This window comes from Gadus macrocephalus, chromosome 21, assembly GCF_031168955.1.
Source record: "Gadus macrocephalus chromosome 21, ASM3116895v1".
In the NCBI taxonomy this organism is placed as follows: domain Eukaryota; kingdom Metazoa; phylum Chordata; class Actinopteri; order Gadiformes; family Gadidae; genus Gadus; species Gadus macrocephalus.
In genome coordinates, this window is record NC_082402.1 from 12196971 (window position 1) to 12223096 (window position 26126).

A 26126-nucleotide genomic window follows, 5' to 3' on the forward strand; every position below is an offset into this window, starting at 1 on the left:
AGACCCGTTGTCTTTGTGTGATTGTAGGATAAGCACCGGTGTAACACTCATCATGGCGTGCTCCTTTTTCATCCTTTTAATTGTTCCTGGGTATCTTACGTAATGTGCCGTCTATTTATTCTTCTTGGACGGCAAAGTCTATACTAACCAGCTTCAAAACACTGATTTTATACATGAACAAACGAGAAGGCAGAAGTGGAGTCCTGCAAAGACATTTTTATCAAATCCTTCTGCGCCCACCGGTCCGAGGACAGATATAGGGCGATCATTTCAACATTGCATGAGGTGCACCGGAGCATGGCCAGGTCGGAGTGGGCTGCAGATTAACACACACCCATGCAGGCCGTCACACTGACAGACGGTACACAGACTGTCATGGATTGAAATGCAGGGATGCATACATAAGGACTTAACACTGATACATGCCAACCTGACATGCTTATTCATTTGTGCGCGTGTTTGTGTGTGCGTGTGTTTGTGTGCATGTGTGCATGTGTGTGTGTGTGGGGTGGGGGCTGTTGGTCGGGTGGGCGTTTGGCTCGATAGTGTCCATCTGCACTAACATTCTGGCAGACCCCAGGGCAGAGGAGTGTGTGTGTGTGTGTGTGTGTGTGTGTGTGTGTGTGTGTGTGTGTGTGTGTGTGTGTGTGTGTGTGTGTGTGTGTGTGTGTGTGTGTGTGTGTGTGTGTGTGAAGGTGGTGGTGGGAGGAGGGGGGGGAGGAGGGGGGGCATGAAGGAAGGCATGTCTGTCTGTCTGTTCGGATGCCAGATCGCTGCACCAGGGAGATATGTAAAAACTGTAAATTGACAATGTTTGGAGCCGAATAATATGTGGATGAAGGCCTGTCCTATTCCGATGGCTTCTGTTGTTCTGGTCTTCTCAAAGGAGCGCGCCATCTTTACATTATTTTAAGATAATAATCGTTAACATGTTTTGAGTGCATTGTCGTGTTGCGTGCTATGCTCTAGTATGTATCAGAATCACAGGCTTGATTCTGATACATACTGAGTGTGTGTTAGTCCCCTAATGTGTATCAGATCAGTGTGTTATTGTGGTGTGGGAAGTCCGTTAATGTGTATCAGATCAGTGTGTTAATGTGGTGTCGGATGTCTGTTAATGTGTATCAGATCAGTGTGTTATTGTGGTGTGTGTTCTGCTCTAGTGTGTATCAGATAAGTGTGTTATTGTGTTGTGCGTTCTACTCTAGTGTGTATCCCATCAGTGTGTTATTGTGTTGTGTGTTCTACTCTAGGGTGTATCCCATCAGTGTGTTGAGTGTGTTATTGTTGTGTGTGCCTCCTCTAGTGTGTATCAGATCGTGGTGGCGGAGGTGAACCCGCAGCGATCCCGTCGCCAGGCCTCCTCTGACTGCTACCAGGTCAGCCATAAAAAGCCATTCAGTTACCGACCATGAACTCTGTTATTAAAAGGCAAAAAGAAAATGGTTATCACAGTTCTTAACTTGCCTCACTTCATATGTGTACATATATATATATATATATATTATTTATGTTGGTATCCATTTTACTTCCAACTGCACCTTCCACTAACCCGCTCCTCTCCCCCCTCAAGGTTCCTCTGTCCTACACCAGCGCCTTAAGTAGCAACTCTCCATACTACTTTGCGGCCCAGCTGCCCCCCAGCAGCCTGCCAGAGCCTCTCCCTTTCACCGTCGGGGACAACCGGACCTACCAGGTGAGCCTCCCCAGCCATTGGCAGCGCTCAGGTTTTGTTCTTGTAGTTAGAACCACGCCCAGATCGCTGCAGCTCCCTTTGGGCGGGCGATCAAAGCCTGCATTGACCCGGGGTTCTTAGCTAACACTCCCTTGGGATCCGTTGGATCCCAAGTGAGTGTTAGCTAAGAACCCCGGTGTTTGGGTGGGTCCACCTTCATCAGGTGTATAGCCTATGAGGCGATTGAATATGAAGCGCCGTCTAAGATCCCGGGCCACACGCCGCCGCTGGCCTTCAGACCTCAGAGCTGACAGTGGAGGTCTTTAACCGGTGAGATCAGGGTTCAAACGGCCTGCTCCTCGCTCCCCAGGGCTTCTGGAACCCTCCGCTGGCCCCGAGGAAGAACTACAACATCCTACTGCAAGCGGTCAGCAGCACGGACCGGGTGAGGCCTCCCACCGCCACCACCGGCACGTCCACGAGGCGTGGTCATCACACACCTGGTCATCACACACCTGGTCATCCCACACCTGGTCACCGCCCTGTGTTAACGTGTTGTTCTCTCTCCTCCCTGCAGGAGACCAAGACCCAGTGCCTGAGACTAGCAACCAAAGGTGAGGGAGCCAGGCCTGTCCTACACCTCTGAATTAAGAAGGGGGGGCACTTCCTTTATTAAGGGGTGCGAACTACAGGGGCGAGATGGGAACCAAGCAAAACAGAATGAATATGTTCTCATAAAGGCTTGACTGTCGCCAGAGGTGTCGCTGTCATTGCCATGTTAATTTTTCATGTTTTTGTCCGTTGCCCGGCTCTCATTGACAATATCTGATCCGATGTTTATAATCTGGTTTGTCTGTTTTTATATAGTGGGTAGGGATGACTGTGTGTGTGTGTGTGTGTGTGTGGGTGTGGGTGTGTGTGGGGGTGTGTGTGTGCTTGGTTTAAATATCATGTTTGCACTAGGAACCATATGCTGCCAGATTATTACTCTCAACCTCTAAATGGTGTGGACATAATCCCTTTGCCGCCTCCTTCTCATCCCCCCCCCCCCCCCCCCCCCTCCCCCTTCACTCTCTCTATCTGTACTGTGGAGGGATATTTTCCGATAAATCTGACCTTGATCATTTCACTGAGCGAGAGCGTAGACCTCCTCGCGTCTCCACGTATCACCAGAGAGCACATACACCACATATTTAAAAAAATAATAAGTTGGTTATTTTTGTGTTCATTTGAGGGTTGACCATAGCAAACCGTTTACCAAGCAGTGCGAGTGCAGTTCGAGTTATCGGCACAGAAATGGCACAAAAAAAAAATGGATAAATGCATAAACCCCGACGGTTGAAAGAGGCCGTCTTCATCAAACAGTCTGAATCCAGCCACAGAATAATGGCCTGTGTGTTTATACTGGAATAACCAGCAGCGGCCAGGCCAGCAAAGTGACTAGTGAGCTAAAAACGCAGTCGGTCCCGTTTAGCTCCAGGGCCCATAAGCCAACACGAGTGGAGTAGATTTAATATTGTCTAAAGACGCACTAATGCTAATGGACAGAGGTCGTCCAAGGCTCTTGGTGTGTGTGTGTGCGTGCGTGCGTGTGCGTGTGTGTGAGACGGGGGCAGGGGGCTCTTATTGGGTCATCCTGGATGCTTTCTATTGTCACGTCCCCCCTCAGGGTGTGTGTACTGACCTGGATTCAGTACCTCAGTGGTCCTGGTGCTCTGCCCCCTGCTAATAATGGAGGAGGGGGGCGCACTCGTCATGTGGGGTCTGGGCTTATTATTTGAGATGCTTGAAACTAAATGAAAGCGCCTAGTGATGTTGAACCCAGTAGCACGGCAGGGAGGAGGGCTGTCTCCCCACGTTTGTGTGGCCAAGATCGGGAGCCGCGGGGAGATTACCGATTTTTTATTGTTGCCGTGAGGCATTACTGGACGGATCACAATTTGATAGATTTATATATTTTTTGTATTATATTGAACTATAAAGTAGCTGTGGGCAGGATCGGCGGGATTAACTTAATACCGTATGATGTTGTTCTGCTGCCAGAGCAACACAACTCTGTTGTGCTGATGATGACATGCCTAAGCAGGGCTTAAGATCGCAAAAACATCTATACTGTGGATTTGATGACACACTAGCGACAAATAGCCGTTGAGGCTCAATAAAACGAACACATGTTAAAAACACCACGGCCGTTATGACAAGGTTACAGTGAAGAGTGTGGAATAATGACTGCGGCAGGACATTCAGAGATTATTTAACGATAACACAGTAATCAACATGTGTCAGTGGTGAAAGGGGACTTGCTCCTATACAGATCAAGACGGCCCTCCATGGGATCCGTCCACCAGTATTATTGTTATTCAGATTAAATAATATCCCATATAGTAGTACCCTTGGTATTATAGTTATCACGACTCCGCCTGCTGTTTGTGCCTGGTTGAAACACATTTGGCAGTTGCTATCGTCTTTTTTGTAAACGGTATTGTGACCAATCCCGGGTAAATATTTGTACACTTTGCAAAAATAGTTTTATTTAACACGACAAATTATGCCCAAGGCTGAATTTCTTGTGTGCTGCTGCAACTGAAATAACAACCACAGCCCGCAGTGGATATATTGACCCGGGCCACGGACACCGCGCTTACAATTTACCTTACCGGGTCTAGTCATTGACTAATTCAAACACGGGGCTTGGCTATCTGGAGCCGTAGTTTGTATCCACAGCCTGAGGGAATCAGAGTGCCGTCCCTGAGGCTGCACGGTGGGATCCAGAGCCCGAGGTGAAACGAAACCCTGGGACAACATTTGAAAATAGAGGGCTGTGCGTGTGCAGACTCCCCTCGGGTCAAAAACCGAAAGGCAACAAAAAGTCTAGCCGTTGAGTTTATAACGGTGTTGCAGTTGAAAGAGGTAGAAAAAAACGGTTAATTGATTTGTTAGTTATTATTCATTTTAGACGTCACGGTTAACGTCTTTTCCATTGGAGCGGTGCCAGTGGAGTCCGCCGCGCACACACATGGTCCCTTACATGGAACTGTTGGGAGAGCACGGCCCACCTAACGCTAAGCAGGCCTGCACCCCGCACTGCAGCGGGGAGGCCTGAGCGTGTCTCACATGATGAACTAGGGCTCTTTTTTTCCCTATGATTTGGAGAGCGTCCATGTGCTTCCCAACGGCCCACAGTCTGGATGAGTCAGACATTTTATTCCGATTAGTTATGGATGACAGTGTTTTACGGACCCTGCGAAGGTGGGAGAGGGAGAGATTACCAGGAAATTCAAATGAGTCACTCGTCAGGAATGCTCTTCAAAAGAACAGTTTTAGTTTGGTTTCAGGCCTAGGTTCTCACAGATGCATTCCATTAAAGTTTGTTGCTGTCTTTTCGCAGCAAACCGTTTAGTTATTGGAGGACCTTTCCTGAACCAAACCCACTCAAATTTCAGTGGGATTTAGCGGGGGTCCTGGTTCTCATTGTTTCCTTAAAACAGGCTTACTTTTATTATTAGTTGTTTTTTCTATTCTTGTTTTTGCACTGTGAAAAAAGTCAACAAAGAGAAAGAAAACCAACCAAGTGTCTCACTCAGAAATGTCTGAAGGCAAAATAAAAAATCAAATTGGACCAAAATCCAATAAACATTGTGGTTCTTCAGGTGCGACCGAGGAGCCAGAGGTGGTCCCGGACCCGGCCAAGCAGACGGACCGGGTGGTGAAGATTGCGGGCATCAGTGCCGGCGTCCTGGTCTTCATTCTCCTGGTGCTAGTGGCCATCCTGCTGGTGAAGAAGAGGTAAGTGATCCAACTCACACACACACACTCCCCAGGCCCTCACCCGAACACACACACACACACACACACACACACAAACACACACACACCACAATGAGAGGAGAACAAGTCGGCCACACACACAGGTCGCACACATGTAGGACTTGACACCCGAACGCAGCAACACGCTCACTCGCTCACAGCGCTCTCGTTGTTGTCCTGTTGTTGTGTTGGTTCCAGTGTGCGTGCTGCACCATACGAGCCATCCATCTACCATGTCATCCACCATTACCGTTGATCTCCCTTCTGAACCAGCCTTCTGCTTCCCCTGTCTCGTAGCCATAGTGGTTGTGGTTGTTTTTAATGGATCGCTTTGGTGCGCGGCGGGGGCTGGCTATGACCTATGACCTGGGGAGCTTCCTCTCTATTGAGGCGGTGTTGAGGCACAGTCAGTCCTGAGGTGCTTTAACAGAACATCTATGGCTGTGGCAGGAAGTGAAGAGTAGGACTGAGGCTAGGAGGAGGATTTAGCATCACAGGGAACTTAATGAAGAACTAGGTTCTAAAAAACAACCCAGAGCACTTTTCACTGCCTCCAGTTGTGCAGAAAGTAAGATGATTTGATTTGAGGATTTTTCCCCTTTTCGTCGTGCTGACTAGAGACTAAAACAATTCGGTATTGAATCAGGATAAGGGCTAAGGGGGGGCTGTGGACGACACCCCGGTCTTGATTGGTTTTCAGGCGTCTGGGTCACGCATGACCTCATTATTGATTGATCATTATTGAAGTCAGGGACCTGTAACCAGTAGTGCTTTGGTAGTGGCATTGTGGACACAGCGGGGAGAAAGGTATTAAACTCATGGAAGTGCCCCCAGGCACAATTGAGATGCAGAAATGTGGTTTTATTTTTTAATTCCAATGCCTTTGCCTCGAATAACCAATCCAAAGCACAGAGTCCTATGGTGTGCATTCATTACAAGGCAGTGCAGTTGAACGTATTTCTAAAAGGTAATGACAAATATCAGAATGGGCGTTTAAAATGTACAGCTGATGCATGACCACCACCACTGTATTCTGTCGTCACTCGTCATTGAAATGCTAATACACGGTCCAAGTTATTCTAGGGGCAGCACATCCTTCTACAGCCTGTACCATGGTCCACCAACTGTTTGAGTGTTTGAGAGCCTCTGTTATAGTCTACAGGGTGTAATAGCAGTAGCTACCGCCCTCAGCTTTAGTCTCTTCATCGTCAGCGTGAGGTGTATGGCGCCATCGTGCGGCCATTTAATGTACTGCAGACAGGTTTCTTAACAACGCGCGGGCCCTACCCTAGCCTTCATGCTGTATATCGTGATCCATTCATCTGGTTAATGATGGTGTTCTAATAAAAGCTTAAAATGAACAACGAAAAGGGAATGTATTTTGTCAATCTGAATTCCTGAGCGGCTTCACATATATTAGAAGTGTATCCCGGCAATGAAAAATCAGGTCCTTTTAAATGATTGTGTATTTAGCACCCCCATTCTATTTTTTTCTTTTTTACCTCCACTATATATGCTAATGCATTACTTGACCCAGTCTGTCATCGTTTTATTAAAGTCGTTAACTATGAATTACAGAGATGGGGAAGCGGGGGTCTAGGTCCCGTTAATCATGATGTCGTGGATGAGAGGCGGTATTTCACCACGGAGCGCACAACAACATCACTAATAAAAAGACGAACGCGCACCAGGCGAACATGCAGGTGTGGGGTGTGGGCGACGTGGTGATGCTGCGTCGGTGGTTATTCTCAGACAACACATGTACTGTGCCGATCAAGTTATGCTCAACAGTTTTTTGTCACCATATAATATATTTCAGTAGGGTAATATACAGGAAAAGAGTTGCAAAAACAACCAAATAAATAAAAGTTACAAATGTACTGACTATATATTATAAAATCGCATTTGTCTCAGGCAGGCTCACAGGACCAATTAGGGCGGTTATATGTTTTCCTGGGCACAGTGCACATATTTACCTGTGTTAGCGCGCACACGTGTTTTAGTGGGAAGTGAATAAACACGGCGTGCGTCTACCTCTCCGTCGACCCTCATTTGAGGTCCCCTGTTTGGAACGCGCCGCAGCCCTGTTATAGCAGGTGTAATGAGGAAACTGTCACTTTGCATACGCCCCCTAGGAGACCATTGTAAATATCATCCACATTTACATTTATTGGCTTTGCCAAAAGTCTGAAGCGGAACAGCGTTCCAAAAAGTGCAAACCAACCATTAATAATCGACATGCATCGTATATATTCTACTGGCCATATATATATATATATATATATATATGACCCATTGTGGCCAATTAAAATACATTGGGTAGTTAGCAGTGACTCCTGGTCTCCAGGCAACAGTGGCAGTCTGACCCTTTTTGACTTTTCAGCTCTTTTCTTATTTTCCCCATAATTATCACGATGAATTAAATTCAGCACATTTGGTCCCACTAAAGCACATGCCTTGATTTATTAAAATGTCTGCTGAGGTCACAAATGAACCCTGCTGCGAGAAAGCTATCATTGTATTACTTATATTTGACCAGGGAGGTACTTAATGTACGTTAATATACCCAGACATACTCTCTTATTATATTAATAACCATCAGGTTTGGATGGAGCATCTGTGTCTCTAGTACAAGCCAAGATTGCGAACTGATTCTTGGCAAATGTGACATTTAAACACCAGACCTACAATTATCTTCTTCTCAAAAGTAAATCTCAAACGTCTCTTATAATTCTTAATATAAATCGTGTTATGATATAATGGAAATCATACAATTACAATATAATTGTTCTTTGTGATACCTTTCTGTTATTCATGGGATACACTGGTAAACAATACTACTATATTACATCCATGATTTTCTCTAAAAGTTGCTTGGGTGGTTTCTGGCTTTTAAGTTATATCTGATGCTAGAATTGTAGGTTGTATATGTTTGAGGACTGTAAGCCAACATTTCTAAGAAATTCATGACGTGAAGTATCAGAATTGTAGTGAAGCACAGAAAGTTTATTTTTTGCATTATCTTTAATACATTTGTGAGGGTTCCGATTTTGGTAGTTTGTTCTCTTTTGCAAACCACTTAGTTTCGGTTGAATCTAGGGATAATTTCAGCTATGACAACCTTCGGGAGATTATATTTATTTCACCAAGACGCTTTGTGAATTGTGATTAATGTCTGTGTACATTTGAGGGTTGTGCCAAAAAGGTACTGTTAGATTTAATAATTTTTCTGAAAGGGTTCCAGGGAGATCAATCTTCATTATCATCATTTTATTTTTGACTTTTTACAACTTTGAACAATACTGCATCTTTAAAATGGTGGGACATGATGGCATCATAATGACATCATGCTTGTTTTACAGGAAGTTGAAACGCCTGCTGCATTAGTTGAACAGCTCTGGTGTCTTTCAATGCACCCAATGTTAAATATGTATATGTAGTGATAGTGACGATAATAACACAATATTAAGGGATAAAGATATTTACATTTCTAAACAAGATCAATCAGGTCAACAGGCAGCTTTTTAGAGAGGCCTGTGTTCACTTTAACAAAACGGTAGAGAATAAAAGAATATCTACAAAGTAAGTGAAATGCATGATGATAAATGTGTCTTCATATTTAATTGTACCGTCACCATATTCTTTTTAAGTGTGGCTGTCATAATATTCATTTAGACTTGAGCTTTAGCTGTAAAGTAAACCGTATTAGCCAATACTCCCCTGCATGCCCTGGAGGTAGTCTCAGATGTAAGATAGGAAAACGACTGTTTTCATTTTGTTTATTTGATGTAATGTTGGTGGTTGGGGACAGGACAGGGAATGTCCTAATATGCATATTCATGACCCTTGTGTCTCACTCTTTGCTTTTTTGATTGGCTCACAACCCAAGGAGGACCTACTATTCATACTCTTATTACCTGTAAGTAGACCACCAATCAACGACCAGCTAACCAAGCTGCTGCTATCTTAATGGGCAAACTAGTGGCTAGATGTTGTTCCTTTTCTTCTTTTTTTAATTTTTTTTTTTTTTTAAAGATGCAGTATACTTTTTTCAAGACAAAACACATTATCAACTCTAATCAACCAGCCTCTGCCATCCTCATTGACGTCTTTCCAGGGTCAGGGTCAATTCACCTTCATTCCAGCCAACTACTTCTACGGTGTATTCCTTTTATACCCATGCTTAAATACAGCCATTTTTCATTTTCTATTTTAATTTTTGTCAAAATTGTTTATATTTTGGGAGGAGGACCAAGAAAGGGAAAACGCTGACTAGAATGAAGTATATCATCCTAGCCGAGGCCTACAACAGTAGTTTGCTGGAGTGGTTGAACTGAAAGTGGATTGACCTCCGCCCTGGTATCCTCTACATGCGACAAAGTTGCTCAGATGTAGGATGTAAGCAGGCCTCAAGTGGGACGCTTCGAACCCCCCGCTGGTGTTGTTTGAAAAAAGAATGCTGCACTGTGTAAGGATGTAGCTCTTTGTGTGCATGTAGTCATGTGATCACCCATCCACCCATCAAGTCACAGGTGTCATGGGGATTCTGGAGGACTCTTTCCTATTGGTGGATTAGAAGCAACCTGTTTGCTGTTATGCGAACGGGTGTTTCTTGAAGTGTTTTTAATAGCTCTTGGGTGGTGTTTTTTCTTTATCTGGTGGTGTGAGAACTACTCCCTTTCTAGTGTTGGTCTTTACAGAGCAGTCTTTTTCACTACTTCACCCTCTCACAAACTCGTTGACACACACACACACACACACACACACACACACACACACACACACACACACACACACACACACACACACACACACACACACACACACCCTGTGTGCTGCTTTGGTCGGCTTTTGCTAACACTGTTTTTCTACTGAGTGTGTGTTTGTGTGTGAGCGGTGGCCATACATGTGGCGGTGGTGTATCTCAGGTCAAGAGGTAAAACCAATTACACCTAGCATGCTCTCTTACTATCTCTGCTGTGTTCTGGGGAAAGGTAAGAGCCCTACACATCTTCAGTTGGGCCACAGTGGGCAAAGGTTCACCAAACTTCATCCCACATGTGTGTTTTCTAAAAAAAAGAAAAAGACTCCTGAGGATTATGATGGTTGGATGGTGGTGGGATCTATAAGTCAGCTTTTGGGATGTTGGCCTAACTGGTGAATGTCTGGCTTATAATAAAGTTCCTGCATGCTCTGCCATGCTCGAAGTACCCCTTGTCTCACCCCCCCGGCCCCTTCCCCCCTATTTGATATCTGGGATGCACAAGTCGGAGTTTGTCCCTAGCCTGCCAACCTTCTTAAAGTCTTAAATATTGTATTCTGTTATTGGATCTCTAGGTAAACTCAGTCAAATGTTGGTGCAAAGGCTCTTTACCCAGAGGTCTCATCATAGGACATACACAGGTCACGCTCATAACACTAATTATGGATCTGCTCCTTAGATATACAACGACAAAGGTAGGAGACATATCTTTGAACGTTTAAGTCTCCTGCCCTTGTACATCGAAGGAGAAGGCCGATAATTACTGTCATGAGGAATAACCCGTGCTTTTCTTACGATGACATCTTTATGAAAAAGGTCTATTGGGGTCCTAAGGTGACAATGGCTGCATTCTCTTGCTGAAAATGATGTGAACGCTGGCTCGGCTTTACATTTTTTCAAAGGAGGGAAGGCAGCCCTCCATCCCCTGATCTGACAAAGAGCAGAATGACAAGTCACAGAATCAAGTTGAATACAAATATTTCCAATAACGTTTTTATATTCCTGCAATACTACCTTGATCTTGACATGATCCTAAGCCCTGTGATGCGTATTTGCTCTGCCCTGCCTTGCTATTCATTGCTCTGGTGAATGGGTGTCTTTGGACACTAATGGATTCCTTTCCTGAAAAGACTAAAACGAAAAAAATAAGGCTATTTGACAGCTATCATCTGGCAGCTGCCTTATATATCACCATCGTTCACGACAGGTTTTTTCCCCCGGTGTTTCTCGTTCATTGATGTCGGTTTTCCCCTCTGACGGTGGTTATGCTTCTTCCCACACACTCCTGTTAGAGCCCACGGACTGTTAAATAAATGCCGTCTTCTACACACACCTTTCTTTCATCCCCCCCAAATCTCTCCCCCCCTGTCCATCCTTGGTTTGCTCTTGTTCCTTGCTCTTCTCTGATGGAGGAATCAGCAGTCTGCAGACCTCGGCTCTTGCTGTACATTTCTAAACCTAACCTTCTGACAACAATGCATTGCCATGCTTGCCTCCAGGAAATGTCAAATTGGTTAAAGTTATTCCTTACTTTAGCAACATGACCCTATGTGAAGAGAGAGTAACCAAGCACTAATTTCAAACATCGGTGCCCATCACTGCCTGTGGTGTGACACACATGGTGTTTGGATCTGGGTTTCTGTTTGACTCAACTCGGGGTTAGCCTGTTGATGTCACTTGCACCAAGATCATCTTTTAGTGTTTGGTTACTCTTTGTTGAAAGTACTTCAGCAAACCAATCAGCTTAGAAAGAAAAGCCAATCTTTTATTACTTCACACCATTTCCTGCAAGACTGGGAAGAGTTAGAGGCAATCCTGGGAGGGGAGAAATGAAGCAGGGCTGCTGTGGTTTGGTCTCATTTTGTCTCTTCTCCAACTTTCTCTCTGTCTCTGTCTCTCTCCGTCTCTCTCTCGCTCTGTCTTTCTCTGTCTGTCTCTCTCTCTCTGTCCATCTGTCTCTTTTTCTCTCCGTCTGTCTCTGTCTCTCTCTCTGTCTCTTTGTCTCTCTCTGTCTCTCTCTGTCTCTCTCTCTCTCTCTGTCTGTCTGTCTCTGTCTCTCTCTGTCTCTCTCTCTGTCTCTTTGTCTCTCTCTGTCTCTCTCTGTCTCTCTCTCTCTCTCTGTCTGTCTGTCTCTGTCTCTCTCTGTCTCTCTCTCTCTGTCTGTCTCTGTCTCTCTCTGTCTCTGTCTCGTACTACCGTGACAATCTTGACAGAAAACTGGCGAAGAAGCGCAAAGACGCCATTGGAACGACGCGGCAGGAGATGACCCACATGGTGAACGCGATGGACCGTAGCTATGCCGACCAGAGCACCCTTCACGGCGAGGACCCCATGGCCGTGACCTTCATGGATTCGCACAGCTTCACCGCCAACAGATGTAGGTCCATCTCCTGTAGGGCTCCGTTTGTGGGGCATTGAAAATGCCTTTTGTAACCCAATGCCTGACCTACAATTTGTTTATGGCCTTATAACTATTTACATCCGTTATTAATTTTTAATGTACAGATTGTAATCCATCCTATGTGCTTAACTATTCTAGCTGTTCTATTTGTATTCTATTCTATTTTCGGTTTTCTTCTTCTAACATCTAACAACCACCAACATGACGGAAAACTTTCCACCAACCATTATTTGGTTGTTTCTAAAAGAGAACCGTATTTTTTTTTTTATTGACTGCGTCAATAATGTAGAGGGTGTGTTTTATAGTCAATGTTAATATGGGATCTCACATTCCCATTTTGATCAGTTGAGATATACTCTTTCTGAACCATGTGTGTGCGCTCATGGACATATCCAGTTATGTGTGCGTTTATCCCAGGTCCAATGATGGCTATCCCTGGTATCTGCCCGACCTCAATCAAAAACTCCCCCATGTAAACTCTCAGCGTTGCTCACCTTGTTTCTTCTTGCAGTGCCCAATGACCCCCTGGTGCCCACTGCTGTGCTAGGTGAGACCAATGGCCTCATGGCTTCCAACCGCCAACCATTACGTGACCCATCGTGTAGTAGTCGTCAACAGTCACCCCATCCCCCCAAAACCCCATCACGCCATGTTCAGTCTCTATGTTTGTAGGTGTGTAATCCCAGCTCCCTGTATTCGTTTTGCCGTTGAATCGCCACATACAGTGTGTGCATGGGATCTGACCAGGGCTGGACGTTTCACAGTGCTCGTACGCGCACTGCACCACGGGTGAAGTTGTGAGCGCCACGTGTTTCGTGGAGGACACGGTTTGGTAACCAAGTATGCGTTTCAAACCGGCTGAATCGTTGAAATCCCAGCTGTGGTTTCCGGGACGGGCACAAGCTGTATTGATGTTGATTCCGTTATCGCTTTCCCACGATACACATTCCCCCACGGAGACCTCATTATTTCCACAGCGTTGGCTGGTTTTCAGATGTGTCCCCGAAAATGCATTGAGCCAAATTTTTGAATGGAAAGATCACACTGTGGAAAAAATGGCTGCAGATTACAGCCACGACATCGAGTTCAAAAACAAAATAATTGCATCTGTGTGCTCCAGTCTGCCACTATGTATTTGGCTGGATAGCTGTTCCGGTACGGCTATAGGCCCTATTTGACTACCTGCCATCTTGGTGTGCAGGGAAATTATTTATTTCCCCCCTCCCTAGATACGTTAGCTGTTGCGGCTCACGTCCATGTGAGTGAATTATGAAAGCTTTAGCCTTGCTGAATTTGATGTAGCTCTAACTCTAGGGGGGTTACACGGCGTGGCATGTTTGTCTCCGGCCTCCGGTGAAGTGTGACACCATGCAGCGCCAGTAGAGGCCCCCGGGGCCATGGTAAACACCCCGCCGCGCGCACCACCCCACGCCAACTAACAAAATCATGTTGATTAGCTTGCGGTTCAGCCCGCCCTCTAATGGGAAGTGAAGACTGCACTCACAACCTGTCCCGGACGATCACGTCACCGGCCGGCGGCAAGTTAAGGGAGTGGAGACACAATTGTCTGGTCGAGTTTGCTGCTAATTGGCCTAATGAGGAACTCTTTTGGCTGTGGTGTCTGCCAGCCCGACGTGGCCAACAGAGCTGAGCCGGAGAAAATAAAGGACGTCGGTTCATAATCATCAGCGGCAGTAGAAGAGATGGGTCAGTCATGGTACGGACACATCAGGCTCGGCCCAAAAATGCACGTGTCAGCGAATGAATACACACTATAGTCCGATTAGTATTGGTCAGTATCCGATGTCCATATGAATATGATGAGCACCGACAGATGATCCCCGTGTGCACGTTTGTGTGTTTGTGTGTGTGTGTGTGTGTGTGTGTGTGTGTGCGTGTGCGTGTGCGTGTTATGTCTGCACAAGTGCGCGTCTCGTGTGCGGTTTTCATCCAGCCACACTGCAATGTCAGTTGAGGAGTGCCGGCTGTGACTTAGCGCACCATTCCGCCGCAATCGTAAAAGTCCTCCACATTTGGTTCCCGTGTGTAGATCCATTGTGCCCCTCTCCTGCATTCAGCCCCCTCCATGGTCAACAGTCAAGCTAACCACAATCCATCAGGATCGCCTCTTACGTCCCCCTTAACCCCCCGACTAAACCTCTGCTCTCTCTCTTCCTCTTGCTGCTGCGACCTCTAGTCCCTATCACCGGTGAGTAGACCGCAGACAGACCCTCTGTCTTCTCAAGGGTCGCTCCGGTCCGAGCGCTCTCCAACGCGTGTTTGACACCATCCCGCATCCCCCCTCCGTTTTTGACGCTCTCCCCCTCTACCCCCACCCTTCTCCCCCCCCCCCCCAGACGAGAACCACAGCGCCTCGGCGGTGCCGGAGAACAACCGCCTGCTGGACGTGCCGCGCTACCACTGCGAGGGGGCCGAGTCCCCCTACCAGACGGGCCAGCTGCACCCGGCCATCAGGGTGGCGGACCTCCTGCAGCACATCAACCTGATGAAGACCTCCGACAGCTACGGCTTCAAGGAGGAGTACGAAGTAAGGCGCAGAGGATCGGAAGCAAGGGGCGGCGCTGGTTTATTCGTCATCAAATTTTGTTTGCCGGTTTGATTTTTTTTCTGCAGCAAGGTGTAGTATAGTAGTGTTAGGAGTATTGACAGCAGGGGTTTCCACGGCGATGTTAGCCGTGTTGGCGACGTTAGGAGCATTGTCAGCGTTGGCAGTTTGACCAAGAAGGCTGCAGGATGTTTCAGGATAGCATTGGGCTTTTAGAATTTGAGTGTGTTATTTTGTACTTATCGTTATTCGGTTCCTGTCTGTTGGTGTTGCAGAGTTTCTTCGAAGGCCAGTCGGCCTCATGGGACGTGGCCAAGAAGGATCAGAACCGCACCAAGAATCGCTACGGCAACATCATAGCCTGTAAGAACCTACACGTCGCACAGCCCGAAGTTCTACAGACAAATGTAACTTTAAAAATGTAACCGTAGCTTTTAACCTAAGCCATGGACTCTAGAAAACGTACCATGGGAGACGGAAAGGGTAAGAGTATAGTGTCATGCATTATTCCTAGGTATGGTGCAATACTGGGCAAAATGGCATTCCTTCTGTGGTGAGGCCGTTACCAATGGAAGACGGTTCTCTAATCGATGTTATTCGTTGCTTTGCTCTCTCGTTGTGCTTCTCTTCTCCCCTCTCTGCCTTCTCCCCTGTCTCTCTCCTCCAGATGACCACTCAAGGGTTATCCTTCAGCCTATTGAAGACGACCCCTCCTCCGATTACATCAACGCCAACTACATCGATGTAAGTGGAAACGCATCGAACGCTACTATTGGCTCCCAACGAAACCAGCGAAACCACACCCCCTCGCTCGTATGTCAGGCCTCTATACCTTTATCGCCTATACAAGTTGTGCATCCGCCATTTTTGAAGTTCAACCCATCCCACCAGGACATCGCACGCCGTCTGTGTCACTCATGCGTGAGGTTTTACATCTTCCAGTCCGCCAATCACAATCGATTCATCGCTCACTTCAGAAATTCATTCATTCCAGTCCCCAATGCGTTGTACCATCCAACTTCCAACATACCAACCAAGATCAACCATGCTTTCTACCATCTACCGTCAAACATCCAACATATCTTCTAACAACTACCATACCTTCTAGTAACATACCTTCTACTAACATCTACCATACCTTCTACTAACATCTACCATACCTTCTATTAACATCTACCATACCTTCTACTAACATCTACCATACCTTCTACTAACATCTACCATACCTTCTACTAACATCTACCATACCTTCTACTAACATCTACCATACCTTCTAGTAACATCTACCATTCCTTCTACTAACATCTACCATACCTTCTACTTACATCTACCATACCTTCTACTAACATCTACCATACCTTCTAGTAACATCTACCATACCTTCTAGTAACATCTACCATACCTTCTACTAACATCTACCATACCTTCTACTAACATCCACTATACCTTCTACTAACATCTACCATACCTTCTACTAACATCTACCATACCTTCTACTAACATCTACCATACCTTCTACTAACATCTACCATACCTTCTAGTAACATCTACCATACCTTCTACTAACATCTACCATACCTTCTACTAACATCTACCATACCTTCTACTAACATCTACCATACCTTCTACTAACATCTACCATACCTTCTACTAACATCTACCATACCTTCTACCAACTAACATCTACCATACCTTCTACCAACTAACATCCACCGTCCATAGAATTCTACCATCCAGCATCAATCTCTCATTTCCGCTTCAACCGTGTTTGTATTTTCCACCTCCATCTGTTGCCATTTTGCCATCATAGTGATTATTTGCATGTTGATCATCCATGAGTTCAGTTTGTTTACTGTACTGTACTGGCGCTGCTTTGGGCCAGCCTTGCTAATGTTAATATTGCCATTAACTGTTTACAACTGCTTTTAATGCATGACTTCACTCAGTCATCTTTTATCTAGAGAGTTGAATCAGGGAGGACCTTGCCAGGATTAGCTAATCTCTTTTTTATATCTATATTTGCTCAATTAAATGTAAATGTACATACAATTATCCTATAATATCAACATCTCGGGCATAGTGTCACACTGCAAGATGTTTGGATTACGCAATTACACTGTCATGATATTGACTTTGGTGTTGTACTTCCTAAAGAGCCTTTCATAGATTGTTAAATAGTAGTCCCTAGTAGGCACCAGGCAATGTCCTCTCTATCCATTCTACCTCTATGTTTTTCAGTTGTTTACTTTCTGCATGTGCTATTCAAACTTGCCATTGTGTCACTACAACTTTTCTTTTTTTCCCTGATTGACACCCACTGATATGGTGTCTTTCTGTCTTTTTTTTCTTCCTGTCCTCTGCTCGTAAATCTGCCTGTGGCTTGGGTTATAGATTTGGCTGTACAGGGATGTAAGTATTGCTATGGCTCCTCTCGACTACCCCCCCTATCTAGAACACCCCACTATCTGTCCGTCCGTTCAGAGCTCCGCCATGCGTCCACTGACACCCACACACTCCCCCATTCCCAGCACTCTGCTGCGAGGTAGTCCTCTATTGGCCCAAAGGTTGACATATCGACCAAATGTCCCCCCCCCCACCCCTACCCACCCTAAACCTGCCATCTTAACCACAATTCAGGCCTGCCTAAGCGACACACATAACGTGCTGGCCACGTTGCATAGCCACTGATAGGCGTTGCAGGGGAGAGTTTGAGCAGGTTTTCACAAGGAGTTTGGAACAGTTTTATATCTTTTTTTTTTTTATCCATCTTTTTTTATCATCTCATTAGTAAGATACCCAAACATATTTTTACTTCCATATATGTATATGTATATGTACGTTTTTATACCTATGTTTACTATGCCATCTTTTCATCTTCCTCGGTCCTGTAGTCAAGTGCCTTCGTCATTAAAGACAAACGGCCAGTTGGTTTTGGGTATAACATAGAAAACCGTCTAGGAAGGAACCTTTCTGAACGTCATGGCATCATGTTGATGAGAGCTTTATTCCCACAGGGCTACCAGAGACCAAGTCACTACATCGCCACGCAGGGTAAGCTGCACCACGCTGTACACAATTTAAATGCTAATCCTGTGTGTGCCGTATCAGGACCCTGCACGGGACCGCTCCACACAGCCTCGCAACATTCATCATAGACAGATCAATAATTTAAACATTGTCCTGCGGTTTACCCGTATAAAACTGTGCGCTTGTGTGTGTGTGTGTGTTGGTGTTAGGTCCAGTTCATGAGACCGTATATGACTTCTGGAGGATGGCGTGGCAGGAACAGTCTGCCTGTATCGTCATGGTTACCAACCTGGTGGAGGTTGGAAGGGTACGTATTTTCCTCCTTTCACTTGTTCATTGTACTTAAAAAAGGCCACGTAAAACATTTAGTTAAAGTATTGATACGTCAAGTCAGTTCCAACTTTATATTGTTGAATAATTCCCTAAAGTTATTCAAAAATAAGTTGTTTGAAAAAGTAAACCGTATGAACCGCCACTGCCGGTCATATTGCTGATTCCAGCGCCATGTTGAGTGCTGGTCGAGTGCTTGTGGAGCCGCTTGGCGCCACGCGGCGGCCGGTTCATTTCCCCGCTCTCCTCCAACAGGTCAAGTGCTACAAGTACTGGCCCGACGATGCCGAGGTGTACGGAGATTTCAAGGTGACGTTTGTGGAGGTCGAACCCCTGGCCGAGTACGTCGTCCGGACTTTTACTTTGGAGAGGGTGAGTGTGTTTCCCTTGTTCTGTTTCTGCACGTTATACGACCAGAGACGCACGCAGCAGTAGTCGGCGATAGCTTCCCATTCACAGAGGTTATTGAAATTAGTTTCACAAATCCATCTCTTCTCCTCCCCTCAGCGTGGATTCAACGAGGTGCGAGAGGTCAAGCAGTTCCACTTCACCGGCTGGCCCGATCACGGCGTGCCGTATCACGCCACGGGACTACTTTCCTTCATCCGCAGGGTCAAAGTCTCCAACCCCCCCTCGGCTGGGCCCGTCGTGGTCCACTGCAGGTGTGTAGAGAACGCACAGAAACACCAGGAGTGTAGACGCCCCTTCGACCGACGTACAGGCCGGTATCCCTCCGCCTCTCACCTTGTGGTGTGTGCGCGTGCGCGCCTCTCTCTCTCTCTCTCTCTCTCTCTCTCTCTCTCTCTCTCTCTCTCTCTCTCGGGGTGTTCAGCGCCGGAGCGGGACGCACGGGCTGCTTCATCGTGATCGACATCATGCTGGACATGGCGGAGAGGGAAGGCGTGGTGGACATCTACAACTGCGTCAAGGCCCTGCGCTCCAGGAGGATCAACATGGTACAGACTGAGGTGACTACATTACCCATCAGCCATCTGCATCTTCATCCGCTCACCGGCGCGCATGCTAAGTGGAATGGCGCGACGCGCTGTGTGTATACGGAAGGTATTGGCTGTCCAGGCCCTGTGGCTGCGGCGTTCATACGTTATCTCATCTATGTGTCAACACGATTTCACGCTAGAGACCTTCACAAACCAGCCCAACGCCAGCATCACACCCAACGTCATCTCAGCCATGTACCATGCTCTCCCTTCAGTCCTCAGATCCTTAGACGTAGACTAAGGTGGGAACAAATTGCCTTATTTGGGTAAGCATAGTCGGTCGAGTTGTGCCCTAGGTCCTTTGATTTGGCTTGGATAGATCCTTTGCACAGCTCAACGTCGTTAACACACCTCCACTAGTGAAGGCTACGGCCTGTGCCCTGGTACCTAAAAGGAACTGACCCATAAGGGGTATTATGAGCAACACCTGTGAGTCCTATGATGAGGCCTCTGTGAAAAAGGTGTATTAGTAACACAGCAATATTTGAGACAATGGAGGGGACCCAGACACTAGATTAATATTTCCCAAGTAGTATAATTATGGCTGTTTTAATTATTTTTTTCCCCTGTGGAGATAAACACCATGCTTCACACTAATTGCAGCTTCTCTGAGGTTTCACTTCAACGTCTTAAGGAACAGGAAGTGATATCAACCTTGTTGTGTGGACGTAATACTCTAATACTGTCGGATTCATCATCTCTTTCATGGCTCCACCTTCAATCCCATGTGGCATGCACTCTGCATGCTGTCGTTCACAACGTGTGTGTGTGTGTGTGGCACAATATGGGTGTTGTTAGTAAAGATGTGTTTATTTTGTGTTCTGCTCGATTTGATATTTTAGGGTGGCTTTTGAACTCTACATTCGCTAGTAAATTGTATTTTGAAATCTACAATTAAATGTACTCCTGTAACAACCGACATTAGGAAATGGTTAAAGCACATCACCAGTCTGGGAGATCAAAGCATCGTGACCCTCTCTCCTGGCTTCATTAAAGTCTCCGTTACCAATATCATTTGTCAAACTTACTCTGTTGTTCCCATTCTGCCAAAGAGCATTTAGCATGCCTGCGGCCTCAACATGAATTCGAACAGTAAATAGCAGTAGCATTTTTGTAGCACTAGCTCAAATTGGCAGCGGTAGCTCAAGCTACAATGCTAGCGTTTTGTGCTAATTAAACCTTAGTCTTCCCCTGCCTCTACGGGCGGATCTACCTCTAGCGTTACAAATAAAGGAAGTCTGTTTGAATTAGTGTGTGAGTGAGACTGCTGCTGGTGTGAACTACTGTGCCCCCAAAGTGCTAATGCTAGTGTGACGCTAATGCTTTCGGGAGAATCGCTGAAGTTAAAGTAAAGTTTGCCAATTTATATTTTATTTTTTTGTTTAGTGAAGTAAGGGGTCGGTTAGAATGGATTTATCACTATTGCCCTTTAAAGTTAATTCTCTCCTCAAAATCTGAAGGGATAATGTGCAGCATGCACACTGGGGATGTATCGATACCTGGCCATAAAGTTGCACACATAACAGACAATAGCATATCGTGTTGATGTTGCTGCCTTCCACAGCATGTGTGTGCGTGATTCCATGTTTGTGTTGAATGTGCCTTTCAGGAGCAGTACATATTCATCCATGACGCCATCCTGGAGGCGTGTCTGTGTGGGGAGACGGCCATACCGGTGTGCGAGTTCAAGGCCGCCTTCTATGAGCTGATCCGCATCGACTCCCAAACCAACTCCTCCCACCTGAAGGATGAGTTTCAGGTGAGTTTGATGTCATTACCACAGTCGTACGGTACCGTCCCCAAACATTCCCAATCCATTCGGCGCCTGACCTGCTCCCTGCGTCACGTTTAACAAACATACACAAATGAAACCAGCGATGCAAAAGCTAATTCAAGGCCTGTTGGAATCACAGGGTACCTCACGATACTATATGAAAGGTGATACATGGCCCACCATACCGATATTACTGCTACAGCGATTCTGCGATAATCAATATATTGTTAGACAATCCTTTAACGATACATCACGATATCTGTCTAACTATGAATACAAAATCACTGTGAAAAGGTAAAGTGCTGGATCTGTCTAACAAGTAACTTTTGTTACTTTGTAACTCTTCTTTGGCTAGTTAACTTCCTTCCAAGTTCCCCCTCATTGAATTGTTGAGCGCCACCTTGAGGAGTGATAAAGTAGTGATGCTGGGAGCAGGGAAATCTGTTTAGAGCGCCTTAGTTTGTTAATTAAAATATCGATGGTATCGAAGTGGGGCGGCGATATATCGCAGAATCAATATTTTGTCCCACCCCTAAGAGGTACCCCATGTTAGCCTCTTCCGAAAGGGATTCTCAAACAGGCCCCTTCAAACCAACACACTTCCCCCCACTACCCTCTCTCCCACTGCTCCGCCATGTCAGAGCGCTGACCGAAAAGAAGAGGAACACTGTCGGCCTAACCCTCAACCTCTCTGTGTTCCCTGGTCCGCCCCTCCCCCCACCCCAGACCCTGAACTCGGTGACCCCCCAGCCCCAGCCAGAGGACTGCAGCATCGCGCTGCTGCCCAGGAACCAAGAGAAGAACCGCTTCATGGACGGCCTGCCCCCAGACCGCTGCCTGCCCTTCCTCATCACCATCGACGGAGAGAGCAGCAACTACATCAACGCCGCCCTCATGGATGTAAGTCCGCAGCGCACCCCTGCACACGAGCTCGCACACTCGTGCACAATGTACGTGTGTCCGTCCCACTTATCGATCCAAAGTGTGTCCTCATAGTATCCTATGAGTATTAATACGGGCCGAATCATACTTGGCCCTTTGCAGTTGATAGCTTAAGCCCGGTATTGCTGGGTAGCCTCTACATGTAGATGATTAGCATCTGTTGTTGTTCAAACATTTCTAGATGTACCCTGCTTAATGTACAGTGTTGCCTTGCAAATGGTTTAGCATAAACGTATGTACACAGCCATGTTTACACAGGCAACGGTCGAACACACACGCAGACTCCCCTCCCTGTTTGTGCGATGCATTGTTGTGTGGTTTTTAGCAGCAGGAGGCTAGAGACAAATCCAGGTTGTGAAAAGACCTCTTTCCAATCAAAGCAGACCCTGAATTTGCCTTTGTCACACTGGTGTGATAGCAGGGTGAACACAGGTGTGGCTCTTGACGTTGATTACGGGCACTGCATGCCTACTGGACTGTAATTCACTTGATTAGCTCCACCTGTTTTCACCCCTGCTATAACAGCTCTGTGATTAAGGCCTATACATTGGCTGGGGAATAATCGATTGTTGCAAAGGCTGTGCGGTGATCAGCCAATCGCAGACAGCCTTGGTGTTACAAGACCCTAGGGAACGCTGTAAAAGGTTTTAAGGAGTCTCAACCAAAAGCAGCATGTAACCTTGTTGCTTTAGAATTCTAAGTGATTTAGTTAAGTCAACTTATTGAGTTGTAAAATGCGATATTTTAACATTTCTAACTTGCATTTGTGTATTAAAGGGTGGCGTACAGTAAGCTAAAGATGGGGTACTAGGTAATTGTTTAAGAAGAAGAATCAAATAGAACGTGTCACCTTACAACTTATGGGCCGTACAGTAATATGCATTCCGTTTAGTTTGGTTCAGTGAGTATTGAATTCTTCCATCCTAGTGTAAACCGCTAACAAATTGTCTATGGCCCATAACTGCTTTATTAGATGTGAAAAGTACTGAATTAAATTCAACTAAATATATATAGTAGACCATTTTCAAAACTGTCTTTAGTTAAATAATAAAAAACGATTTGAATGCATCATTGAGTTCAGTCAAAATTATAATAAAAAAGACCCATGCTCACCTTTTGGCCTCTCTCTAACCAAGCTGTCAGAAGAGTTCCAGGTAAAGGGATTTTAATTCACATGTCTGATACTGGATTTGTTTCACGGCTTCACTGTGTCTTCGCGCCGCCAGGGTCATATCTATTATATCCACATATATGTATCTATATATTATATATATATATAGATATATAACCAGTCACATCCAACCCCATAACACTAAATGTCTCCACCACCTGGCCGGTTGGTCCTCATTCACTTTCAGTGGAACCCCCAAATTCCCTATTTGTACATTTGCTAGCAATCTTATAATAAATGTATGCAAAAAAAATTAAAACTGCCAAAAATGTTGAATTTGAATGGGGATCCATTGAAAGCGACTAATAGATCTTGATGTTGGTAGTTTGGTTGTCTAGTTGCATAGCTAGTTCCTTCCTATACATCCAGCGGTCATATGCATGATTCCCCCCCCCCCCTACATTTGATTGGCTAACTGCATGATCACGTGACCACCACACTTCACTGCTTCATGTCAACCGTCCCGTGTGTGTGTGTGTGTGTGTGTGTGTGTGTGTGCCAGTCTGAATATTTGTGTTGGGTGGATGATAAAGAAAGAACAGGACTTAGAAAATGATAAACAGGTCTTGTCATTGTGTGCGTGTGTGTTTGTGTATCATTATTGAAATTCTGTATCCTCACCCTAACCCTAACCCAAATCCATAAATGGGATTCATGAAGGTTTTATCTTTGGAGGGAAGTTACTGGGGAATGAGTGAAGTGCAGGCGGTGTGAATGAGTGAATAAAGTGCTGTCCCCCCGCCCCCTGCAGAGCTACAGGCAGCCCGCCGCCTTCATCGTCACCCAGCACCCACTGCCCAACACGGTCAAGGACTTCTGGCGCCTGGTGTACGACTACGGCTGCACCAGCCTGGTGATGCTCAACGAGATCGACCTGGCTCAGGTCAGTCCTACTGTGAACGTGATGCACACACACACAGGCTCACACTCATGCACACGTACATACATGCACACATCCAAACACACATACACACACACACACACACGCATACATGCATAAACATACACATACACATGCATACATAATATACACATGCATACGCACGCACGCACACACACATATGTGTGTGCGTGTGCGTGCGTGCGTATACACATATATACCCACACACACATATATATACACACACACACACACACACACACACACACACACACACACACACACACACACACACACACACACACACACACATGCGCACGCATACACACACAGATACATACACACAGGCATACAAACATACATACATACACGCACACTCTTTGATTGTCGCTGCCGTTCCATTGCCTGATGTGACCCTCCGGGCCGCTCTCACCAGCAGCCCTGGTCAAAGCGCTGTCCTGTGAGTGTCTGAATGGCCGCGTGTTGCGTCTCTGCAGGGCTGCCCTCAGTACTGGCCCGAGGAGGGCATGCTGCGCTACGGCCCCGTCCAGGTGGAGTGCATGTCCTGCTCCATGGACTGTGACGTCATCAGCAGGCTCTTCCGCGTCTGCAACCTCACCAGGGTCAGTTCACCCGCCCCCACCTCCACGAGCCTCCCGTTTAATATCCAATCACCAGACGCTGACGTCGTCTGCATCTTATTGCATCGTCTATAGTCGATGTTAAAGCGCGTTCGTACGCGTTTATCCGTGGTCTCTCGTCTATGATACGTGTCGAGTCCCACTCCCCAGTCCACCCCCACGTCATAACCAGCGTGTGCGTTGTGTTCCAGCCCCAGGAGGGGTACCTGATGGTGCGTCAGTTCCAGTACCTGGGCTGGGCGGGCCACAGAGACGTCCCCACCTCCAAGCGCTCCTTCCTCAAGCTCCTCCTCCAGGTGGACCAATGGCAGCGCGAGGGCGAGGAGGGGGAGGGCCGGACCATTGTGCACTGCCTGTGAGTACATGCACGCCGTTATCCTGTTCCAGGAGGCTTTGGACATGAAATGGGATGGGGGGGGGTTCAGGGTGCTTATCCCAGGGGTGGATAACAAAGGCAGCTGGAATCGTCAAGAGAGGAGAGAGTCGATTAGCTTTAGTTTGACCGGTTTTGATGATCTGATAATGGAAAACACGGCGTGCTCCCAGGATGGTTCCACTTACAGAGGAAGGCGAGGAACACTTATAAAATAATGAAGGCTGATGAATATATAATGACATCCTCTTAAACGTTATCCACAAATTCTCAGTGAAGTTAACAACACTTGGACTACTTGTACTTGTTTAGACTGTGGATTGTCTATTGAACTATATGAACAATGAATAATAATATTAAAAAATATATAATATATGTGTAAACTCAGAAAATGTATTCCAAAATGATAAATATATCTATGTGTATATGTTTGTATATCTTTTATTGTTGATATATTTATTATTATTATGATGATGCAACAAATGTAAAACCCAACGTGTGTGTGTGTGTGTGTGTGTGTGTGTGTGTGTGTGTGTGTGTGTGTGTGTGTGTGTGTGTGTGTGTGTGTGTGTGTGTGTGTGTGTGCGTGTGTCTCTGCGCAGTAGCGGCGGGGGCCGCAGCGGCGTGCTGTGTGCCAGCAGCATCGTGTGTGAGATGGCCAAGCGGCAGAGCGTGGTGGACGTCTTCCACGCCGTCAAGAGCCTGAGGAACAGCAAGCCCAACATGGTGGACACCGCGGTGAGTCTCAGGGGCCCCGGGTTGACTCGACATGACGGGGG

At 46.2% G+C, this 26126-nt stretch overlaps 1 protein-coding gene across 11 annotated transcripts in view; it reads left to right on the plus strand.

The window, feature by feature from the left end:
• ptprk (protein tyrosine phosphatase receptor type K) overlaps positions 1–26126 on the plus strand; it is a 61930-nt gene that overhangs the window by 32389 nt on the left and 3415 nt on the right. Inside the window, exons 15-39 of one of the 11 annotated variants that reach the window (XM_060042588.1) lie at positions 1307–1379; positions 1574–1696; positions 2046–2120; positions 2253–2289; positions 5326–5461; positions 9372–9401; positions 12458–12621; positions 13157–13192; positions 14843–14854; positions 15003–15193; positions 15478–15574; positions 15879–16024; positions 17603–17620; positions 18226–18262; positions 18448–18545; positions 18824–18940; positions 19076–19230; positions 19401–19524; positions 21176–21325; positions 22067–22240; positions 23419–23436; positions 24205–24336; positions 24831–24956; positions 25166–25329; positions 25950–26085. In XM_060042588.1, coding sequence (XP_059898571.1) covers positions 1307–1379; positions 1574–1696; positions 2046–2120; positions 2253–2289; positions 5326–5461; positions 9372–9401; positions 12458–12621; positions 13157–13192; positions 14843–14854; positions 15003–15193; positions 15478–15574; positions 15879–16024; positions 17603–17620; positions 18226–18262; positions 18448–18545; positions 18824–18940; positions 19076–19230; positions 19401–19524; positions 21176–21325; positions 22067–22240; positions 23419–23436; positions 24205–24336; positions 24831–24956; positions 25166–25329; positions 25950–26085 — 2569 coding nt within the window. Of the gene's footprint in view, positions 1–1306; positions 1380–1573; positions 1697–2045; positions 2121–2252; positions 2290–5325; positions 5462–9371; positions 9402–12457; positions 12622–13156; positions 13193–14842; positions 14855–15002; positions 15194–15477; positions 15575–15878; positions 16025–17602; positions 17621–18225; positions 18263–18447; positions 18546–18823; positions 18941–19075; positions 19231–19400; positions 19537–21175; positions 21326–22066; positions 22241–23418; positions 23437–24204; positions 24337–24830; positions 24957–25165; positions 25330–25949; positions 26086–26126 lie in introns of all 11 variants that reach the window. The other 10 variants (XM_060042594.1, XM_060042591.1, XM_060042595.1 and 7 more) reach the window with 10 other exon arrangements.